At 40.3% G+C, this 18,591-nt stretch overlaps 1 protein-coding gene across 6 annotated transcripts in view; it reads left to right on the top strand.

Annotated features, from left to right (window-relative positions):
• The window catches only part of SHROOM2 (shroom family member 2), a 117,012-nt gene extending 101,299 nt beyond the window's left edge, over positions 1 to 15,713 (top strand). For all 6 annotated transcript variants that reach the window (XM_071430564.1, XM_071430565.1, XM_071430563.1 and 3 more), the window contains 4 exons: positions 2,579 to 3,130; positions 4,000 to 4,180; positions 8,747 to 9,019; positions 12,886 to 15,713. In XM_071430564.1, the coding sequence (XP_071286665.1) occupies positions 2,579 to 3,130; positions 4,000 to 4,180; positions 8,747 to 9,019; positions 12,886 to 13,152 (1,273 nt within the window). In that variant the 3' untranslated portion in view covers positions 13,153 to 15,713. The remainder of the gene's footprint in view (positions 1 to 2,578; positions 3,131 to 3,999; positions 4,181 to 8,746; positions 9,020 to 12,885) is intronic.
• Positions 15,714 to 18,591: the final 2,878 nt, after the last annotated feature.

Here is an 18,591-nt window from a genome sequence, read left to right as displayed (position 1 = left end):
AATGTATTACTTTATGAACAGATACGAAGGATGTGTAGAAAGGCAATTGTATTTGTCCTTCCTTTTTGCTAAGCTTTAATATTGAAATGAGCACTGAGGTGTGCCTAATTATATGCCCATAGCTGAAAGATTAAATACTTACCCTGAGAATCTTTTGCTAACATTTAAAATTCTTAGGCCCAGACAGCTCTTGTTTGCACACAATGTATTGTCCCCAGTTAATAATTAAATTACTCACTAAAACAGGTTTGGCCAAAAAGGACAAGTGTGGCGACCATACCTCAGAACTTTTGATATGGTGTTTATTTCATATGAATAAAATATGTTAAGTAGGTTTATCTTAATATGTAGTTAATCAGGTTTGGCTTATTATTTCTGTTGGCTCCTTGTGTAGGAGTGTTTGGACATGCCTCTTTGCATGCTGGGGCAGCTAATGTTCGATGGTGTTAGCTTATAGCTTTTGTACTCTCTTAAGAGAAGTGTCTTGTTCATCAGCAGGCCAGAGTGAGTGTGTGTGCAGGGTTTCCCACAGTGATAGAACAATGTGTGTGGGGCAAGCACACACACATTACTGTGTGCTGTACTGATGGTGTACTGTCCACCTATGGTGTACACTACTCAGCTATTGCCAAAAACAGCTGTTTAGCAGCAGCAAAGCTGAAAAGAGTGCATCAATAGATTTCCACTAAACCTAAACTAACATCGAGGAGGGACTGTGGTTGGGTTAAGCTTTGGAATGTCCACAAGCAGAGTTGCTGCAAGTCAAAATTTCATGCTGCTTTTCCACAAATGGCAAAGCTTCAGAAATCAGCAGGGTAGTGATTGCAGAAACAGAATTTTTGAAGCACCTGGTGTTGAACTGTCTTTGCTTTTACTGACAGTGATCGATTTAATGATGCCTTAAGTTTTTGGAAAGTTATTGACTAGGCTGAGAGGAATGTACTCAAAGTCTCAAAACAGATGCTGTGCATTTTAGATGAAGAATTGCACTCAGCTCACTTCTTTCCCATACATGCATTCATCTTCTATTTCCCCCAAATTCCAAAATTACATTCCTCTTCACATTCTAATGGAGCTTCAAATGTGTGGGCTTTAATTAAAATAAGCAAAAGAAAGGATTGGGGGTGGTGGCTGGGCACTGCCCAGCTCTGCTGCAGTCAGGAGGAGAGTCCCAGTCTGCAGCTGGGGAGCTGGGTCGAAGCAGTGGGCACAGAAGTGAGCTCTTCAAAGTGACAGTCCCCTTGAATGAAAACAGCCTGATGAAATGGAGTGGGGAGGTTCAGCCTGGGCTGGAAACCTGCCCCAGGAGTTGGATCAGTATGTCACAGCATATCCACAAAGCACTTGTGGAAAGTAAATACCTACTGGGGGGGGCTGCACGTTCATTCCGAGGCAAATGTACCTTTAAAGTACAAGATACAAAATTGTCAAGTCAAACAGATTCTGCTGTTACCAACAGTGGAAAAGGGACACACCCACACTTAGAGGAAAAGAGCTGTAGTATGTCTTGGTCACTTATCTGAAAGGCAGCAAGCTACCCAGCCAGATGAAACCAGATATTTTAGCTAGTAGGCAATGTTCCTTTCCTTGCTGTAGAGGTTCCAAACCCACATTATGACAATAATTTTAAACTTTCTGCAAACTCAGAACCACTAAACTAGACTTTAGTTTCTTATATGGTTTACATATGCTACAGATGTTTCTGTAATGTTATTTAACATGTTATTGTCCAGTTTAAAAATCTAAGTTAGCATCTGCTTTAAATACCTTTCCTTACTGAATGGCTAAGGTGGCCCTTTGTGCTGTGCAGTACAGAACTTCTGCTACAGGCTTCTCTTAAAAAGAATATCCAGAGTTGTGTGTTATCCTCTTCAATGACTGGTTTCTCCTCTTTAAGTGGAAATCTAGAACATTATGGTAGGATCTATTTATTAAACTTCTATGTCATATGTGAAATTTTATAAGTGAAGATTTTTTTAAACCATGTAATTAAGTTTTGAATGATTTCCAGATTTCCCATGTGCGATTCTTTTTATTCTTGTAGCTCAGCAAAAACCTAGCCTGTGGGATGCTCCCATCTGGTCTGTTGTCTCTTGCCTTGGAAGAGCTGAGAATTGATGTGAGGGCATCAGAGACTCCCCAGGCAGCTCAGCTGCCTGTCAGGCCAAGGGGGGAGGCCACTGTTGGATCTGTGTGAGGCAGTGAGGGTGGGCTGAGGGCGTGTGTTCCGCTGTGCCTGTGGCAGCAAAGGGGTAAAGGGTGATTCAGTAGTGCTGCCTGAAATCTGGGGCCTGGCTGCTGAGATTGGACCCTCGTGTTCATGGAAACAAACAGAAGTTCTGTGTCATGCATATTGTACAAGGCTGATGTTGGGATCCCTTACAGATGAACTAATAATACCATTTAAAATTTGTGGGCAGAAAAGAACGTGTAGATTTAGGGTTTGAGATACAGTGCTAGGAGTAGTCCATTTTCTCACTGTCTTACCTGTCTTTTTGGGTTTCCCCTCGGATTTGCAGATAGGAATTGAGATTTATGGTTCTTCCATTTCTAAGGATGAATTTTATTTATTTTCCAGAATTGAAAGGGTTATAGACAACAATACTACAGTGAAAATGGTTCCCATCAAGATAGTTCATTCTGAGAGCAGTGCAGAGAAGGAGAGTCGGCAGAGCCTTGTCAGTACCATGGAGCCTCCTGCTTTACCCAGTGGTTTGGAAAAGGACCAAATTAAAACACTCAGCACTTCTGAGCAATCCTATTCACGATTCTGTGCTTACACCAGGCAAGGTGTAGAGCCAGAGCCAGAAGCCAGAACCAAACCAGTTGACCCTCAACCAGCTGAAGAACCTGGGAGCAACTTGAAGGACAGCAGTGCTGCCACACAAGCATCCAGCTATGTAAAGGCCAAAGAAAAGACCTTAGAAGACTGGAAATCAGAGGAACTCGCCAGAGAAATTGTGGGAAGAGATAAATCTCTAGCAGACATACTAGATCCTAATGTGAAAATAAAAACAACAATGGATCTGATGGTTGGAATATTCCCTAAAGATGAACATCTCCTAGAAGAAGCTCAGCAGCGCAGGAAGCTTCTGCCAAAAGTTCCCTCTCCAAAACTTTCAGAAGAGAAGTGAGTATTACCTTCTGTAAGCTGGTATGTCTTTGTAAGCTGCTATCCAGAGTGTGTCAGTATTCCATGGGGGCTGGAGGTGAGTCTTCCTTCTGTGGAGGTCTTTTCTGAGACTTTTATGATAAAATAGTAGTAAAGCATATACTACTAATGATGCTAATGACAGAAATAACCGTGTTGTACAATATGAAAGATTTCCAAGACATGGTCATAAGCCAGTTTTTGACAACTTAAGAATTAATTAACTTTTGCCATTTCATTGTGATTACATATTTTACCAAGATCATCCAGTCTAGTAACTGGATAGAAAAGGAACAATATTCTTGCCCTTTTTATGTGATGAAAATTCGTGATGACACCTTGAAGTGGGCATGAGGCATTTCCTAGAAGTGAATGAGATCAAAGAAAGAAAATAATTGAATTCCATCCACATTGATGTTTTATTTTTTTTGTTTTCTCAATCCAAATTATTGGATAAGTTGTATCCTTCTCAAGATGTTTATGATTCCCTAATCGAAAATTGTACTGTCCCAATCCAAAAGGATACTGTCTATGACACTGAGATTTTTTTGCACTACTTTGTAAAATGTAACTTACCATTTTGTTTCCAGCTGCAGTATCTTTGATGCATTTCAGTTTTTGTAATGATGTATGGTCTTCTGCATGGTTTCAGTTGTAACTTTTGCTGAGCATGTACTGAATTCATACAGATTTTATTCTCAGACTGTTTATTTATCTTATTTATATAGGTAATGGTTTTCTCTTGAACCCCCTGCTTGCGTGGGGAAATGATGGCTCTAAAACATTCTCCTTTTTTTTCATTGATGAGGGTGTCAAGGCAGTTAATGAAAGTTTTGACTTTTTCCCAGGAAAGAGGAGCAGAGTGCACCATCTGCCATCTCCCTGACAACCAATTCTACCTACTACAGCACATCTGCACCAAAGGCAGAGCTGCTGATTAAAATGAAGGACATGCAGGAGCAGCAGCAACAGCAGCAGAGTGAGGAGGATTCTGAAGATGAGCTGGATCATGACTTGTCAGAGAAAAAGGTAAAAGACATTTCTAAAAGTGTAATGGGAGTCTCTGAGTTCTGTTCATTACATTAACTGTGAATTTGTTTGACTAAACAGCCTCCAATAAAAGGCCTTCTAGATGTGCAGGATCACTTGGGAAAAATCAGCCTCTTTTGGTTCTGGGGGGTTTTTGCTTGTTTGTGGGGATGAGTTAAGTGCACACCTGTGAATTTAGGTACTTCATATTAGGTGCTTCTTGCAACTTGTTGTGTGTTTTGGAAAGTCTCAAAGGGAGAAGTTTTGAGGAGGTTTTTCAAAATACCATTTTCCATTTGAGGTCCTTCTCTATTTCTCACTATGTAAAAAGAAACAGGAGTGCTTGTGTATCCCGCTGAAGCTGGTGGTGGTTTTAGTTGTTCCAAATTTTTGAAATTTAGGTCCAGAATTTGGGTTTGTCTTGAGAGAGAAGGAACATACACACACCTTCTTTTTTCTTTTTTCTTTTCCTCCCCCTTTGTTTTCATTAACAGCAAAATATTCTTCCTGCCTCCCAAATTAATAATGATTCTGGGAGATAATTAATTAGGCTGGTGGATTCACTGGAAGTTGCTTGTCACAAGGGAGGGAGGCAGCCTTCTTATTCATCCCCATCCTTTGGTGTTTTATTTCTGAACAAAGGTTGCCATAATTCCCTAGATACTACAGTGATGATCTGACATTTGTGTGGTAGGATGTGTGGTAGGATGAAGTGTTGTCCTGCAGTAATATCATTGCATTCATCTCATTAGTAACTTGGCACAAAATATTTTAATAATTGTTCCCAGTATGGATAAGCTGGAGGAAATGTTCTGTTTGATCAAGTAAAGTGATGTAGTTTAACTCTGTTTACCTAAGCCAGTAATGCAGTGGTGTGCAAACCTTTCCTGTCCAAGTCAGCTCTCTGCTTAAAAATCAGCTCCCAGGGTGAACTTGATAATCCAGTCCCAAAGAAATTATTTGTAATTATTAGGACTGTATTTAGTTGCTAAGAATGAGAGATTTCCACCTGTGGTTCAGAGCAGGCATGGCTGGCACTGCTTTTGAGGGGGCTGTTGTGTTTCCTGTTACCTCTGTGTTGTTTCAGCCTCCCTCTGCACCATTCAATGTGCTGTGCACTGCCAGGGGCTTGGTGTGCCTGCAGAGAGCCCTTCCTCACCCTCTAGACAGCTGCTGAATCCAGCAGCTGTGCTACTTAGACAAATTAGAGATTTCATTTCATTTTAAATAATTTGGTTTTATCTGGTGCCACATGTGATTGTCACATTCATGATTTTGCTAGAATTAGTTTCATTCTCATTAATTACAGAATAGGAGGGAGGTAAAATTAAGCCTTTCTTGTTTGCTCAACAAACTAAATACTAAAACTTTTATAAGCAAGAGTGCCATTTACTTTTGTTGGTTTCTTAACAGGAGAATCATGTTTATCCCTTCCATACTTTCCATCCATCCCCCAGCTTCAGTGTATGCCACTAATCACATGACACAGGAAGGTTTTCATGAAGGGCTTTTAGCAGAGCCCCCCATGTTCTCCTCCATGTGTACATGTTGTAGCACACATGCCTTGCTGGCTGCTTCTCTTCCCTGCTCTTCCACATGGAGATGGAGCACTCAGTTCAGTGGGCTTTCATCATGGATCTTGTCAGAAAACATATAAAACTCTTTGTAAGTGGGTCAAAGCATCCTTATTAAATGGACAGAAGATGCAGCTTGGTCCAGCTTCTCATATTTGTCAGCAGTTTAACAAGGGATTGTTAGGGACCTGAATATTTCAGTGGCACACTTTGACTTCACTAGTTTTACATGGGCCATATGCCCAGAACCTATTTCTTGATTCCTGGAAAATGGTAATTCTGTTATGAGATATCTTAATTGCAGTCCAGTGTGAAATTATTCCTGTATTTGTCATTCTCTGCTCTGCAAACCAGAAATGTGTGGTGATATTTTTTACTTTTGAAATAAGTATTGGATTTTCATATAGGGTTGTTAATTTTTTTATTTTGATTTTTTTGAGCCAATCCCTGTATTCCCAGCTAGCAGGAGTGGAATGTATGTGTCTTGTGTACTGAGTTTATTGTAGGTTTACCACAATTATAAAATATTATTCAGATTTTGAAGATGCTATAAGAGTGTTTTTTGTAGTAAGGAAAATCCATGTATAGCTGTGTAGAAGTTTCCCCTTTGCCCTTAGGAAAATTTCAGCAACTGCTGAAGAGTGTAAAAATAATTAATGGATACCAATTTTTATCTGGTTTGAGGCTTGAATTCCTTAGGAATGGGGTGGTGGTTGAAAGCAGAGTGTAATTTACATAAAAGCATGCCAAGCAGTGAGCCACCTGAGCAGTGCTGTGCTGAGCCACCTTCTGTGTTACTAGTCAGATCAGCAAGAATGACTTTATTGTTTTCTTGTGTACTGGTACAGAATTCACAGCTATAAATTATTCATCTGCCAGCCTGAAGATGTAGACTGCAGCTCTTCTGGCTCAGTAGATATTGAACATAATACAGGTTTTCTGCTGTTCAGCAAAAGGATGTAGTGAGTTCACAGTTGCTGCATGCAGAGGCTGCTGCATCTGGGTATGAAGCAATCAGTAATCATAATCCAATTCTTAATAGACATGACAGTCTTAGTATTTATGGCCTTCTCACCTGAAAAATTGTTGCTTTAGAGGTTAGCTTTAGCTGCTTGGGATGTTACTAAACAGGATGTCGCTGGGAAAATGGCTTCTTTCTTCTTTAAAGAAAGAAACTGAGAGAGCTGATCTAGACTGGCAGACCAGATCATTAAATGCTGAGCAGCCATGGTTTTGTTGTTTTGGTTTTTGTTGTTTTTTTTTTTAATTAAAGAAAGTTGCAGCATAGCTGTAGAAGTGAAAAATAAAACAACTTGAGATAATACCATAGAGCACCACAGTATCTTGCTGTGTTTAAATGGTGAAACAGCAACATAGTGCATGTCATCTGAGGGAAGTGAGAGTGTAGCACTGTGACCTACATAATCCAAATCAAACTGCATTTGCATTGAGAGAAAAGGGGAAAAAAATAAAATCCTGCAGATTAATCAGTCAGTAAAGCAGGCATCTGTAGAACTGCTTACTACCTTAATCTTTTGGGCACCAAGGCTAACAGATAACCCAGATCCAGATTAACCTGGACTGAGTACATTAAATCAAAAAGGAAAAAGCCAGTATGGATAATCCATGGGTTGAATTTCTACTTTCAGAAAGGCTGCTGCTTTTTCACGGTGTAGTTGCTTTCTGTTAAGATGACAGACTTTGTTTTGTGCTGGTTTTTGTTCCCAAAATAAATTGGCAATGACTGTTCAGTGGCCTCTGTGAGCAGCAGCTGCTATCAGTATGTTTCTCAGTAATCATGAAGGCTTGTAATCAGATTTGCATTTAGAAAGCAGAGTTCCTAAAGAATGTCATGAGCAATTTAAAAAAAAGAGCTAGGGGTACTGTGAAATAATGACTATTTTAAAGGATGTAATTTTCATTCAGAATTTGCACTGAGGTGTATGTTTAGAGAATGCTTTGGAAATTTTTCTTACCTGAAATTAGCTGAATACCAAATAGGCACCTACATTTAAATAACAAGGCATTTTTTAGGGTGTGAATTATCTCAGGGTCGACAGCTGGCTGAGCTAACTCACACCACTTGTGCACCAAAAGCTAATGGGCATGTGAGAAACAAGAACTCTTGCCCAAATGCAGGGAGGTAGCACAGAGGGACCACAGGTGATCAAAGGAGATCTGGATTCTTGGTCTGGTTTCTACTGGTTCTGCACCTGATGTGCTTTTCTAAGGCAGTGCAAGTGTACCTCAGGCAGTGGGGACTATAGTACAGAACCCCCCCAAAGTTCAGGTGAGGCTGTGTATTCGTCTGGGCCAGGACAGTGACGCTTCTCTGGTCCTTTGGCAGAGCCACTTTGCACAGCTTTGTGCAGAGCTGCTTTGTACACTACAGCAGATTTTACTCCCTGTGCCCTAGGGATTATGACTACCCTGCAGAAATGTTGTAAGGCACTGTTAATGCTAAGATTTTCTGAGAGTGGAAGGACTGCTATTGGAGGAATGCTAATGTTATGCAGAAAGGAAAAGAAAGCTTGACAGTGCCCTAGTTTTAACTGCATCATGTGGAAAATGCAGGATTGTTTTTCTAGTGCTGTGTATCTTCCTAAATGTAGCTCTTCAGCAAGGCGTTATGGACCTGACCTGGTATTTAGAGACACAGACATGTGCTGTACTTTCTGCTGTTCACAGCAGCTTTAAAGCTGCTCAAAGAAAAAGCAGGAAGGCTTCTTGGTAGGGTGAAAAGCCTTCATCTTTTTCCACAAAGGTAATTTGCTTTAGCACAGGTCTTAAGCTGAGCATTGTGCAGCTATGTCCTGAACCTTTGAACGCAGAGATACAGACCTTTGACACAGGCAGGTATTTATTTGTAATGCACTCATTGTCAAAGCTTCATGGAAGTCTGAAATGTATTAAAGTGCAGCTGACATGACTTTCAGAAGTAGGGAAAAAGGCAGAAGTGCTAATAAATTCTTATCTCCTTTATTTTCCACAGCAAGAACTTATTGACAGCATTAGTAGGAAGCTGCAGGTGCTGAGAGAGGCACGGGAGACACTTCTGGAAGACATCCAAGCAAACAATATCCTGGGAGAGGAGGTAGAGGCCATTGTGAAAGAAGTCTGCAAACCAAATGAGTTTGACAAATTCAAGATGTTTATTGGTGACCTTGACAAAGTGGTCAACCTCCTGCTGTCCCTGTCTGGTCGTCTGGCCCGGGTGGAAAACGCCCTCAATAACCTGGATGACAACACCTCTCCAGAAGAACGGGTGAGAAGGGCCAACAATAATATTCCTACATTTAGGGAAGCTCATGGGACAGGGGAGTTTGCCTGGTTTTGTTTATCTAAGTTGCACACTCAGCATGAGGGATAATGTGTAGATAAATCTTATAAGACTTTTTTTTTTTTTTAATTTCTTAAAACTTTCCTCTTTGCCTTCTTTTCTTGGAATACTGAAACTATGAGTGGCTTGCTGAGAAAAAGTGGGTTTGGGGTGCAACATACTAGAAAACAGACTTCTTGGCAGAAGTTTAAAGAAAATGAGAATCTACTGATAAGAGCATAAAAAGGAGGCGAACAAAAATATGGTAACAATTCAAGATTTGAAAAGGAGTGTTTGTGCTGTAATGCAGAAAGCTTGCAGACTTCTTTATACTCAGTGAGGATCTTGATACAAATCTGTAGGCTTGTTAAAAAGAAAATGCTTCTCATCTACTAAAAGCTTCCTTCCATAATGCCTAGTGAAGAGCAAGAAACAACAGAAGGACAAGCCTTTAAAAAAAAGTAGGGGAGAGGGGGGGAACAGGGAGAGGAATGGCTTGCAGCAATTTTTTAAACTTCAAATCCCATCAGAACTTACCTAGGAAGGAGAGAGATAGCAACACAGATATGCACCAAAGGAGAGATGTAGATCGTGTGAAACTTGGGCTAAAATAAATAGAGAGTGTGGAGGGGGTGTGTGTTTTGAGTGAGTTTAGCTTCTACAGTTAAGTGAATGTGAAGCAGGATTTTTGGCTTGTAGCTGTGGACTGAAATGCCAACAGTCCACGTAAATATTGTAACAGAATATTTTCCACAGGCTGTGGCTTCATGTTGCTTCTTCAGCCTGTTGCATTATTTCACACATAAGAACCAATAAGTGCTGGGACTGATCTGAAGCTGTGCTTTTGCTGTTTGGCCCCAACATACTTGATTAATGGCTCTTCAGACTTCTCTCTGAATGAGGTGGAAAGGAAAGTACTTGACAGCTTATTAAAGGGCAGATCAAAGCTTCTGACACTTGGAGAAATTTAATCCCTCATTAGACTATTTTCTAAGTGTTGCAGTTTTGTGACGGGGAAGGAGCTACCACGATTTGGGTACATAGGAAACAGTCTGAGTTTACTGGCTGGATGTGGAAAAGGAAGATGGTGAGGAGGTGGTGTAGTAAGGACAGTCAGAAATTATCTGTGTGTTCTGATGTGAAATTTATACTGACAGAACTCCAAATCCCTAACATATTTCAATCCCCATTCATCTTCACGTGCGTGACACCAATCTTGCCATAGTAACATCAGGAGAGATCCATCAGGACTGAGATGAGCCCTGGGGAGGAAGACTTGGGGGTATTGGTGGATGAAAAGCTCAACAAGACCCAGCAATGTGCACTTGCAGCCCAGAGAGCCAAACGTGTCCTGGGCTCTATCAAAAGCAGCATGGCCAGCAGGTCAGGGGAGGGGATTCTGCTCCTGTGAGACCCCAGCTGCAGTGCTGCATCCAGCTCTAGGGCACAAAACACAACAAGGATATGGACCTGTTGGAACACGTCCACATTGATCACAGGCCTGAGCACTGCACAAGCAGAGAGTTGGGGCTGCTCAGCCTGGAGATGAGAATACCAAAGAGCTCTTAGAGCAGCCTGCCAGTACCTAAAGGGGGCTTACAAGAGGGAGTTTTTACAAGGGCATGTAGTGATAGGACAAGAGAGAATGGCCTTCAGGTGAAGGAGGACAGGTTTAGCTAAGATGTTAGAAAGAAGTTCTTTCCTGAGGGTGGTGAGGCACTGATACAGGCTGCCAGAGAGGTACCCACCCTCCTACCTGGAAATATTCAAGACCAGGTTGGATGGGGCTTTGAGCAACCTGGTCTGGTGAGAGCAGGGATTGGAACTGTATGATCTTTAAGGTGCCTTGCAACCCAAACCATTCCATGATTCTATCTTCTATCTTGAAGTCTTGAATTTAGACTGGTGCTTGTGGCTTTTTTGGTTGTCCTTTAGTATTTTAGTAGGTCAAATGATAATATGTGGTGAACCACTAATGTACCATACAAACAAAATAGAGGATTTTGCTTTCATTGTTGGGGAGCATGTTCCCAGTGACCATGGATTTTTCTTTCCAAGATGATGATGTCTAATAAACATTGGTCTGATAGCTTTCCACTTTCTAGGGGCCAGCAACAGCTTACCAGACTTTCTCAATAAAAGCAGTCAAATAATAACTGCTGAGTTAATGCTTTGACTGTCAGATGCTTTGCCAGAGGTCTTGTTTTTGCCACAGGGAACAGTATCAGGTATTTCAAGTTCAGCTTCTAAAAGGGGCTTCATCTGAAGAGCTACCAGCCCCCTTCCTCTTACAAACAAGGCCAGTGTCTTCTCATTGTCCACATCCTCTTGCATTCATCAGATTCTGGCTAGTTACTGCTGCTCAGTGTGCACACACCTGCAAGGCTGCCCTGGGAGCAGTTTAGCCACACTTCTGGGTTTGAGGCTGTCTGCTACTTGCCCCTAGTGAGTTCAGGAGAACTTTTAGTTCCATCTCTTTGCAGCAGATAATTCTGCTTGCAACTTTCTGTGGGATTTTTTCCCCTGGCATAAGCTCAAGGGAAGATTAAACTGTTTTTTCTAATAGTGTGGGATTTTTCTGACTTGTCTTCCATAGCTGTCTTGAATCCTGAGTTAATCTAAGCTGTGTATTTTAAGTACATTGAGAGCACAAATCTGAAAACATTTCACTCTTGAGCTTTGGTCTGTCTGTAGAAAGAGCACAGGATGCATGTGCAACTCTGACAGGTAGGTTTATTTAAGCTCACTAGTCTGTAGCCCCTTTGTCTCATACTTCCACATTGAAAAGATAGTTTTATATTCTACAAAAACACTTCTCTATAAATCCTTCAGGCTTATTAAACAGCATGTGTGATTTAACAGTAGGTGCAAATTAAAAAGAAGGACACGTTTATTAGAACAGACTGAGATTTATTTGAAGAAAGCTTCTCAAAGAAAATTCATCTCTGAAGCAAAGCTAGAAGTTATGGATGGTACCTCTCAGGGACACTTTTTAATTAAGTTCAGACACCTGTACAGAATTCTTGATGTCAGAGTAAGCCATCCATACTCTGTCACTGGAAAAAAGCAATCACTTGTAGGCAGACATGTGAAATAGGTTGGATTGATGGTGCTCCTGTGTCTGTCCATGTGCTGCCAAAGGAGGGTAGCCAGGTGATTCAGGTGGGACTGCTGGCTGTGCAGACATGTGATGCTGGGGGAGAGAGAGGCTGCTGTCTTCTGCTGTCCTCTTTCTTTTGCTTCCCTTTTGTCCTTCTGTGGTCTTGCCTCAGCTTTCACTCTTGCTCGTGTCTGAAGACCACAGGACTTCACATGTCATTGGGAAGGCTTGTGGATGCAGCAGAATTGCTAAATACACAGTGTCAGGTGCTGTATAAGGACACATGGCTCCATTAGCTGGTCTGTTTCTGGGCTCTGTAACCACAGCTGTGCTAGTGCTGTATGAAAGATGTAAGACAGCTGAGTCTTAATTTGAATAACTATTCTACAAAGACAACTATATTGTATACAGTATTATATATATATAGTATATATATATTTATAACTATTAAATAGTAAAGGAGTCTTTGAAGTAATGCTTTTGAGGCCAACAGAAAGTAATGGTGTGTTTTTCATTGTTTTACTAAGTTTTTTATCAGTTTGTTAATGCATTTTATTAGTCTCAATTTTAAGGCGTGTTCTTTTTCCACCTTTCTAAATATTCAGGAAGGTCTCTGTAGCTAAAACAAACTTGAGAGAGAATTGAACAGTGAAGCTGTTGGCCCAGCCTAGTGAACCCAGTGAATTTTTGACTGTTTTTCTTTTCTCCTAAGCGGACACTGGTAGATAAGCAAAAGCTGCTGACCCAGCAACACGAGGATGCCAAGGAGCTGAAGGAAAACCTGGATCGTCGGGAGCGCATTGTCTTCGACATCTTGGCGAACTACTTGAGCGAGGAGAACTTAGCAGACTATGAGCACTTTGTGAAAATGAAGTCAGCCCTCATCATCGAGCAGCGAGAGCTTGAGGACAAGATCAAGCTGGGGGAGGAGCAGCTGAAGTGTCTGACTGACAGCCTGCAACCCGAGCGGCTCAAATAAGGGCAGAGTCCAACCAGCAATGGGAAAATGGGAAAGAAGGAAGGGATAGGGCAGTTTCCAAGTGTACAAATGAGTCTCTTGGCTTGCTTGAGTGTCTGGTAGAGAAACAAGTGCACAAGAGAAAACTAGCTCTCACAACAGCAATAATGCTCTCTTTCATTTTTTTTTAATGATGTATTTAATTTTTTTAGAACACATTTTTATTGCTGGACTCTACAGCTGTTCCTCATTGCTTAACTTCCAGAAAGCTCCACAAAAGGGGAGAGACTCTTAACCTTTCTGCTCAGTATGTTCAAAGTCTGTGGCAGTTGTGCATGCAAACAATGGTTTTTAGAATAGGTTGTATAGTTCCTTTATGTTCAGATGCTGCACAGTCTGCTGGAAAACTCTACAGCAATTCAAAAATGCACACACATTTAGAAGCTCTAAATTTAGTGGGTTTTTATGTTTTTTAAAGACACATTAAATAGGGAAAGCATGCATCTTATAGCTAATATATTCAGATTGCTGAAATACAGTGTCACTCTGATCCTGTGGCATCAGACACTTTTTTGTAATATTGTATATAGGATGGCACTTTCCCCATGCAGAAAACAACTTCAAAATCAGTCTAGTTAAATGCTTCTTAAGCAGCTTGCAAATCACCTAATGCCTATCTTGATGAAGATTTTTTTAAATTATTTTGCAAGACATATTTGTACACTCTTAATGCAATGCAAGTGATTTTCTTTACCAAGTTGTACTTGATTTAAGAAACAGGCTGGAAGTACTGTGCTGATTTTATTCAAAACATTTTTCATCTAAATTATTTACAAGGCTCATTTGCTTTTTTGTGCTTTTTTATGCATGTTTTTATTCTTTTTGTCCCAAACCCACTACACTTCATGGAAATAAATGTAGGTTAAGGACACTGCTTGTATTTTTCTTCTGGTTGCTCAACATTGTGATGGTTTTATATAGACAATTAAGTTATACTGAAGTTGACCTACATAATGTTGTTTGTTCCTCTTTCTCAGACTACCAAATGCAATAGAAATAATTCTGCTGTGTAAATACTGTGCATTACTTGGAGCAACTCTGTGTTGTAACTGTGAACATAAGTGGGGCTGTTTGCTTGTTTTCTCCATTGAGCAGTGATAAAGGAGAGGATGTTAGTTCACAGTATCAGATCACTAATCTGATCTCATCATACTGCCATTGACTTAGATAATTTCCAGTAGCTCTAAAAAGAGGTGCTAACTCATGTTTGCAGCACAGTAATGGGTTATGCTGACTTGCATAGATACCTGCAGTAAAATTCCATAGTGTCTTAAGTGTCAAGTTCTATGTTAAGATAAAGTTTTGCAGGCAAAGAAAGTCTGGGAAGACTTTGTGCATATGCCATTTCCATTGTCCTAAGGGAAAGATTTATCTCTCCTCAGACAAATAGGTTTCCCAACCAAAAGCCATTTTCAAGGCTGATGTGAATGCCAGTCTGTAGCTAAGCAGGTTGAAAATACAGTCAGTTGTTGAAAAGAGAGCAAAGAATTCTTCCCACTACTCCTGCAGTATGGCATCATTCCTAAGAGTTTTTCTGTCCTTCTTACCTGAATCCTTTCTTTTGTGGGGAGAGAACTGGAAAGGCACTGATCAGTGAATTCCTTGTGAGTTGGGGACCTGGGAAACAAAACTCCTCTGGAACCAGTTCCTTTACAGACAGGTGCAAACATTAAAAGGACTCTTGCCCCCACACACACCCTTATCGTGCACTATTTTGTATACCTGGACCAAATTTTAATAGAAATGATGTTGATGTGCATCAGTTGAGGTCAAATGGAGGTACCATTTTACAAGACCTACAGCTGACCTTAGTTTCTCCCTCCTAGTTCAGAAATGTAGTCTTCTGGCATCTCACAGTTATTTGCTGCTATGTTCCCAGGACAACTGGTCCCTTTGTCCTTAAACCTATCCCTTAACCATAACAAACACAAAACTAAACATAAATTATGCTTGTCTTAGCTTGGAGAAAAGTGTGCATTGTTTTATCTGTGGCATTTTAAAAATTTTACATATTGTGGTTACTCTGAAATGTGTATGTGAAATGTGAAGAATAATATAATTACAATGTGTTTGTATACAGTACTTTGATTTAGATCTCTGATAAAAGGTAGCAATATTGTGAAAGCTGTATCTATTATCCTTTTCACAGAACAGTTGCGTAGACACTAATATCTCCTTTCCTTTTTCAAAACTTTTGAAAATCACTCACCCTGGAAACATGAAGATGGTGGCCTCCCAATGTTATATGTAAATCTGTAAATAGCTGTACTGTTGCTTTTTGAAAAAAATCTGGTGCTAATGTTTTGCCTTTGGCGTCCTGGGGATGGCTGTTTCTTCATCCTTTGTTGTTCTCAATTCTAGATCTCTTTGTATAGTGAAAGATTTCCACAGTGCTTCTCCAACTGTTTGGATCCTGCAGCCCTGAGTGAAAATGTACAGTTTTCCTGCCTGACACTTAACATGTACCTACTGACAAATGGTATTGCTTGACTTCGAGAAAATAAACTGTATATTTCAATGTAGACTTAGTTTTTGTGTGCAGTGTTAATGTCAAAAGCTTCTGCTTTGCTTTGCAGTGTTGGCCATCTCATGGTGCCCATCAATAATGCTTTTCAAGGCCAGGCCAGTTATCTTGTGGTCTGAAGTAGTTTGTTGTCTTTGTATAGCTTATATAATATGTTCAGTAATTAGTCATTCTCAATTTCCCAGTGTAAGTACCAGAAATGTGTTTGTGTCTATTTAATATTTTAAGAGTGTGAATATGAGATGGCAGACAGATAAAATGTGTTATGGGGTCAATAAAACAAATGGGTCTCTCACCACTTAGAGAGCACATCCTAGGGGAGCAGTTTAGATTTTCCTGCTTGGGCTATTCCACTGTTTCAGCTTCATCCATGTTTAGAATGGATACTTCATACAGAAATATCCAAAGTCAGTGGTGTGTGAGATTTTCTGCAAGAACAGATCACTTGTGAACTCTCCAACTCTAACAGACTTTCACAGAAATTTCAGTTTAATGGGAGTTCTCAGATGAACTGCAGAATCTTCTGCCTTACTGGGAAACACTGGCAAGTATGCACAAATTTATAGTAGAGGTGACCACAGATCACAGAACCATAGCTTGGTCCTGGAAATCATCTGTGATTGTCTGTGAAGGTCTTTATAAAATCTGGGAAAAGGAAGTTAGGGAAAGAAAAATACCTGGGTATTTGTAGGATTTTTCTAAACTTCTTTTCACCCTTCTTCTCCCTCCTCTCTTTGTACATGGACCCACCTGTTTGTGCCTGTTTTTGTGAGCATTAGGTATAATCCAGGATGGCAGCTCCAGAGGAGTAACAGTCCAGTTTTTGTGCACTATTTGCATTTTTTTTTAATTGCCTTCCTTTAAACTGAAATTCAGCTCTATTTTTTCTCATGGGGTACCTGAGACCTTCAGATTTCAAAGGAGTCACCATTTCACAATGTTCTTTCCTAATCAAGTTCTAGTGACTAATTTTAGTGTTCTTAATTGTCACGGTTTTTACAGCTGAAGTAACCTCTTGGCAACCCAGTAGCTCTAGCAAGCCCTTATGATATGCAGTAGAAAGCAGCTCCTGCTTTAATGGTGTCTGCTCATTCACTGCTGAAGTTTAAAGGCCTGTTCTAATTAAGGGCTTTTCAGTTGTGCAAGTTTTTAAGAAGATAAATTGGTTTTTATCTATATAGTTGAGCAGATCATGCCCACAGAATGTTATGAAAATTAACAATTACATCTTTAAACTGGATTATATGTTGTCACTTGTCAGCAGTGGTAAATCAGTCATAACATGTACTTACCACAGTTCCAGTCTGCAACTGGACTAATTATAATGATCCATGATACTAATTATAATGGCCCATAAACTGTAAGATGGGTAACCCATGTGAACTAGCAACTCACCTGTGAAATCTTGGGTTTCATTCTTTCTACCTGCTGTTTTTATAATGTTTTTAAGGATAAAGTTGTTCCATTTGAAGTAGGTTAACTACATTCCAGAGGAAAATTTGAATTGAAATAAATTGGGTGCAGTTCAGTAACAGGAGGTAATTTTCACTCAGGCTACAGTAGCACACCTACAAGCAGAGCAAGTATCCCTTTAGTTCAGGCTACAATAAACACCTTTTTCTTGGTTGCAACCACGTGGGCCAGTATCTTAAACTGAGTTTTATTTTAGTCACAGCAGTTGAGCCTTTCCTGAGCACAAGGCTAGTGGAAATGCAGGTTTTTTTCTCATATGTTAAAAATCCTCACAATGGCTTCATTTTTAGATGCTTTGATACCTGTCTTGGAGGCAGTCTGGGTTCTGCAGGAAGAGATGGCCCTGTGGCTTTGGAAGTGCCTTCCACCACTGCCAAACACATCAGTATTAGTGAGCCTGTGACATCCCTTCCTCTCAAGTCCCCTCCATGCAACAAACTGGTAAAGTTAACAAGAAATGTATCCTCTAGCTGCCATGACCTGTTGCCTGCTGCTGCTGACTGATTTGTGCTGGCTGCTGCCAGGGCTGGGATACCAAGAATATCTGTGGTGATTTCTGGCATCCCTTCTGGGGTGAAGCACAGGGAGGAATTCTGTAACTCCTCCTCTCCAGGGTTCATTTGTTAACCTGCAACAGTTCCACTAGAGAACAACCAGATTCCCAATCCATCTCATCTTTTATTGGAATACTTACATTTGCTGCTCGTGATTGTCTTAGATTTTAATTAAAGCAAATGAATTTGTGACTGTGAAGCTGAAGATGTAGTGGAAGATACAGAAATATAAACAAATTTACTTTGAGTAACATAAAATCTCCAGCAAAATGGCATCTAAAAAAGCATACATGCTACGTGTCCCAGGTGAGAACTGTCAAGAATTTTAGGTTCCTATATTTTAATGGAATTAGTGAAAGAAAGCCTTTTCTTAAGTGCATACCAAGCTGCAACTGTGTTAACTAGACTGTTCATTCCCAGCAACTCTGTGAGAGGAGGCAGTACTGGCTATGAGGAAGCTGTGGTCAAACCTTACCAAGAGTTGTTGATTTGCTCCTGGTCCTTGTGACAGCAGCATCTGCTGTGCTCCTCATGGAGAACATGTTCTGGAAATGGGGTAATGGATGTCTGCTTGTTAGTGTTGTACCAAAACATTGTTTTGGTGGAGCTGTGAAGTCCAAAAGCCTGAGAGGAATTAACAAAATCTTCATGATGAGAATCATTTCATTTCAACATCTGTTTCACTTCCCAGCTGTCTGCTCTTCATAGTGTTTGTTACTGATAAATTACACTTGTGTCTTTGCTAAATGCCTCAGGGAAATATAAATACAATGAGCAGTCGCAGGCTAAATAATAAGCAATAGAAGGAAGATAAGATTGTTTATCTCAGTATCTAGATATGAAAGGCAT

Source organism: Agelaius tricolor, unplaced genomic scaffold (genome assembly GCF_023055355.1).
Source record: "Agelaius tricolor isolate 1412-34295 unplaced genomic scaffold, bAgeTri1.0.p SCAF_7, whole genome shotgun sequence".
Lineage (NCBI taxonomy): Eukaryota > Metazoa > Chordata > Aves > Passeriformes > Icteridae > Agelaius > Agelaius tricolor.
The sequence above is the reverse complement of the archived record's forward strand: the minus strand, read 5'-3'. Positions and strand labels throughout refer to the sequence as shown.